The sequence below is a fragment of the Haemorhous mexicanus genome, chromosome 21 (genome assembly GCF_027477595.1).
Source record: "Haemorhous mexicanus isolate bHaeMex1 chromosome 21, bHaeMex1.pri, whole genome shotgun sequence".
Taxonomy (NCBI): Eukaryota; Metazoa; Chordata; class Aves; order Passeriformes; family Fringillidae; genus Haemorhous; species Haemorhous mexicanus.
This window is the reverse complement of record NC_082361.1, coordinates 3,692,097-3,696,165: the sequence shown is the minus strand read 5'-3', so window position 1 is coordinate 3,696,165 and position 4,069 is coordinate 3,692,097. Positions and strand designations below refer to the sequence as shown.

Below are 4,069 nucleotides of genomic sequence, written 5' to 3'. Positions count from 1 at the left end.
TTTTGTTTTATTCTCTAGTTTGTAGTGGAGTGCTGGGAGCTCTGGAATTGGGGCTGGGGATTTGCTGGTGCCCAGGGGAGGCAGAGCAGCTTTAAATCAGGAGAATCACAGCTACTTGGACAGTGATGGAAGGAAAAATCCCAACAATGGGGGGATTTGGGGACTTTTGGGAGCCTTTTGGGGTTCTGTGCTTTTAGAAGCTGCAGCCTTGAAGCTCCTCAGGGGTTTGGGAGCAGAGAGATTTCACATGGTGCCAGTAAGAAAAGGGCCTTTCTGAGCTCCCAAGGGGGTATTGCTCTGTGTTTTTACTGGTGTGACCCCCAGACACTGAGCCAAAGGTTCTTTAGCATCCCCCAAACTCCTCTGTGCACCCCAAGTGCTGCTGCAACCCTCCCTCAGCAGCAGGGAGCTCCTGAGTGCTTTGCAAACACCTCCCCAAATCTGCAGGTGCAGAGGCAAAAAAACCCAAACAACCAAACAACAAACCACAAAACCCATGTCAAAGTAATTTATTTCTTTTTATTATTTTTTTTTTCTTTTTTGACTTTTTCCCTCCCCAAATCTGAGATTCCCAAAGTCCTGTACAACAGATCACCAGGTGAGGGTTAGTGAAAGCCAACCATTTGCTGAATTTTCCAAGCTACAAGGGAAAGAAACAAGGAAAAAAAGGAGGAAAGGAAGGCTGGTAGGAGAAATCACGAAAAACGGGAAGAGAAGGGCTCAAGGCATGGGAACAAACCCCAGTGAGAACTGTACATGGGGGCATGGCCTGAGTGGCTGCATCCCTCTGGGATGTGCTGGGCCACAGGGGCCGAGCCCGGAATATTAAACACGTAGGAAACCAACCCCAGCCCTCCCCACCCCAAACAGAACCCCCCCAGAAAGTCAAAGATACTCATTTGCAAAGACTGACTTGTACTTCAAAAGGTTTCCTGTGGAATTAAAAGCCCTCAGTGGTTTGAAGTAAAATACCCAGCCAGGCTGCAAACAGTGTCCGTGAGCCCCGGGGGCTGCAGCCACGGCTGCTTCTTCCCCAGAACATCTTTAAAAAGGAAAATCCCCCCGGAGCACAGCCCTGAGGCCATCTGAGTCTCTGTGCAGCCAGTCCATCCTCACCAGCCATCCCCAGGTGATGATTTAACCTGAATAATGCCCAGTCCAGGAGAAACAGGGAGTTCTGTCACATGGAGCGTGCTGAGGTCAGAGGGGAGGAATGGAGACAGCCAGGAGGAACCAGAGCAGGAGGTTCCTCAGAGCTGCAGTTCCTCTCCTAAATCTCTGAGTAAGCCCAAGGGATTCCTTGTAGCACATCTGGGGCAGAGGGACCAGCTCTGAGCCTGCTGCTCCCCCAGGGCTGTCCCTGCTGGATCCAGATGGGACAGAGCTGCTGCCACAGCCAGGCTGCCCAGCCATGGCAAATGGTTCAGTGGAAAATGCAAATTAGAGGTTTTGACTAAATTTAAAAGTGTTTTGACACGGTCCTGGATAGGGGAAAAGTGAAATTTTTTAATTTTTTGTTTAAAAAACCTCTCCCAAACAAATAAATGTGTGTAAAAATGTGCATGCAAGGGGTGGGCACACACACGGTGACCCCTGTGCCATGGAGCCCTCAGCCAGAAGTTGTGTGTGGCATCACTTGGAGCAGGGATACTGATTATCCACAGGGATATCCCTCCATCCCAAGGTGTGCTGTGTGTGATTTCCATCACTGAGTAATGCAGAGGTTTTACATCCCCAGCCCAGCTCCTTCAGGGGGTCCATGAGGCCACTCTGGGGGTCTCCAGGGACAGGCCCAGTTGCCATCCTAACCCTGAGGGGATTGTGCCTGGCACCTGGGATTATGCCTGGCTGGGGCAGTGGGATGGGCTGGGAATGGTGCAGGGCTCACAGCCACCCCCATGGCTGCAGCAGGGAGCAGCACAGCCCAGGCTGGCAGAAGGGTGGGCAGTGACATTTTGGGGTGGCTGAGTGTATCCTGGGGCCCCCAGGCAGTGACATTTTGGGGGGGCTGAGTGTATCCTGGGGCCCTGACCTGCAGCACGTTCTCAGCCGTTTTCAGCCACCCACGAGCCCCATCATCCACTCCTCATCCCTGGCCCAATGGTGAGGAGGGGCAACTCCTCCATAGAAAAGGATGCTCAATATCAAAATCCTCTTTATAAAAGAAAAAACCAAGCAACACTGCAGTGGGAAACCTCCTGTTCCAGCTGCACCCCCACACTCCCCACTTGAGTTTGCTCCGCTCCCCCTTTACACCGCCAGCCCTTCAAAATACATTCACTTCATTTTTTTTTCTTTTTTCCCTATTCAAAACTCCTCCACGAATTCCAACCAGCCCTCCCCGCTGTCCACAGCCCCCGGGGCTGGCTGGGGAGGCGGCACCTCACACATCGGTGCTGATGCTGCGGCTGCGGGAGAACGCCTCCCGCATGGCCGAGAGCCGGTTGGGGTTGAGCGCCTGCAGGTTGGACACGGGCAGTGCCAGATCCTCCTGGCTCACCGTCTTGTAGCTCACCCTGTCCCCCCCGTTGTGCAGCTCCTCGGGGGGCTCCTGCAGGAAGAAGGTGGGGGGCTCCTGCAGGAAGGATGTGGGGGGCTCCTGGAGGAAGGATGCGGTGGGCTCTTGGAGGAAGGATGTGGGGGCCTCCTGGAGGAAAGAGGTGGGGGGCTCCTGGAGGAAAGAGGTGGGGGGTTCTTGGAGGAAGGAGGTTGGGGGCTCGTAGGGGGTGCAGCTGGGGCAGCTGGGCCGGCTCTGGGCAGGTTTTTTGGCGAAGGGGGATGAGGAGTAGAGCGAGGGGCCGTTGGTCAGCACTACGTTGCGGTTGCAGTGCAGCGGAGGGATGTGCGAGTGCACGGCGAAGTCGGGCTCCTCCTCGTCCTCCTCGGATTCATCCTTCTTGCAGCAGTAGTACTGAAACGGGAGGGGCTCAGCTGGCACCCCCAAAGCTCCCACACCAGCAGCCCTCCCCGCTGAGGCAGCCCCAGCCTTACCTGGAGCCTACAGTAGCAGAGGACGGCGATGATACAGAGTAAAATGACAGTCGCTAATATTCCACCTGTGATGACCACGGTCCCGGCTGTCATCCGCCCTCTTCTCCATTAACAGCCTGCAAAATGGAGTGCACGGGGTGAGGGGCTGGGCTGCACAGCCCCAAAATCTCTGCTTACCCCCCTTTGAAGTGGGCTAAAAAAGCAGGAGGGCTCTGAAGGGCAGAATCAGGATCCGCTGGGCACCCGTGGAAAGTCACCGGGGAGTCCCCAAAAATGCCATTGCAGGTGTAAGGGTTAAAAAACTTCATGCAGTAGGTGAGAGACTGAGTGAGAAGCAGCTCTGGGGTCACATCAGGAGGGAGAGCCAAGGGAAATAACACCAGCCACAAAGGGCACTCTCCCAGCTCCTACCTGGTGGCAGAAAGCTCCCGAGATGGGAGAAGGAGCTTTGCCATAAGGATTTCTGATCTGCACTCATTTTCTCTGAGCCTCTAATCCATTTTCCCCATGAAAACAATGTGGTATTTTAATTTGGAATAACCCCAGCTGCTGAGTGAGCTTTAATGACTGCAGGGAGCGGGGTGCTGCCCTCCCTGAGAGCAGGACCTGTTCGAGGCACCAGGATCCTCCACTTCACCACGGCCAAGCCACAGTGCTGGGGGGCTCTGGGGGCACCCCAGGGTGATGTTTGGCAGCCCCAGGTGAGCTGTCAGTGGTCAGCATGGAGATGCTGTGGCTCAGCTTGTGTTTTGGAGTACCACCAGCACTCTTCTCTCCCTGGAACACCCCGTGGGAGCTGGCACAGCACAGGGACCAGAGCAAGGACAGAAGGTCTATGTCCCTGTCCCTGGGCTCTCCCCGAGGGCAGATGTTGTGTATCATGCACAGCACGAGCCCTGCAACACCAGCAGGGGTTTGCTTTCAGCATCCCTGCCTTGAATGCCAACAGGAGGCCTCGAGCTCCTCTCCACCCCAGGATCAGACACAGCTTTGTGCCCCAGGAAGGATGCTGGGGAGACAGGGTGCCTGCCTGCTCCCACCTGCCAGCAGCCACGAGACAGTGGCACTAAAACTGGCA

The 4,069-nt window shown here is 55.3% G+C and overlaps 1 protein-coding gene across 1 annotated transcript; it reads right to left on the bottom strand.

Annotated features, from left to right (window-relative positions):
- Nucleotides 1–2,373: 2,373 nt before the first annotated feature.
- FAM163B (family with sequence similarity 163 member B) lies at nucleotides 2,374–3,084 on the bottom strand. The gene is made up of 3 exons (XM_059865383.1): nucleotides 2,992–3,084; nucleotides 2,688–2,911; nucleotides 2,374–2,552 (listed from the first exon to the last, which is right to left on the bottom strand). Exons 1-3 carry the CDS (start codon nucleotides 3,082–3,084, stop codon nucleotides 2,384–2,386), a joined length of 486 nt encoding a protein of 161 aa, XP_059721366.1. The 3' UTR covers nucleotides 2,374–2,383.
- Between the last annotated feature and the right edge of the window lie 985 nt (nucleotides 3,085–4,069).

Excerpts from the sequence above, each read along its gene's own strand:
- FAM163B (XM_059865383.1), bottom strand. The coding sequence starts at position 3,084 with ATGACAGCCGGGACCGTGGTCATCACAGGTGGAATATTAGCGACTGTC. Across the intron at positions 2,912-2,991 it reads TCTGCTACTGTAGGCTCCAG|TACTACTGCTGCAAGAAGGA; the intron begins GTAAGGCTGGGG and ends CTCCCGTTTCAG. Across the intron at positions 2,553-2,687 it reads TCCTTCCTCCAAGAACCCCC|GGAGCCCCCCGAGGAGCTGC; the intron begins CACCTCTTTCCT and ends CTTCTTCCTGCA.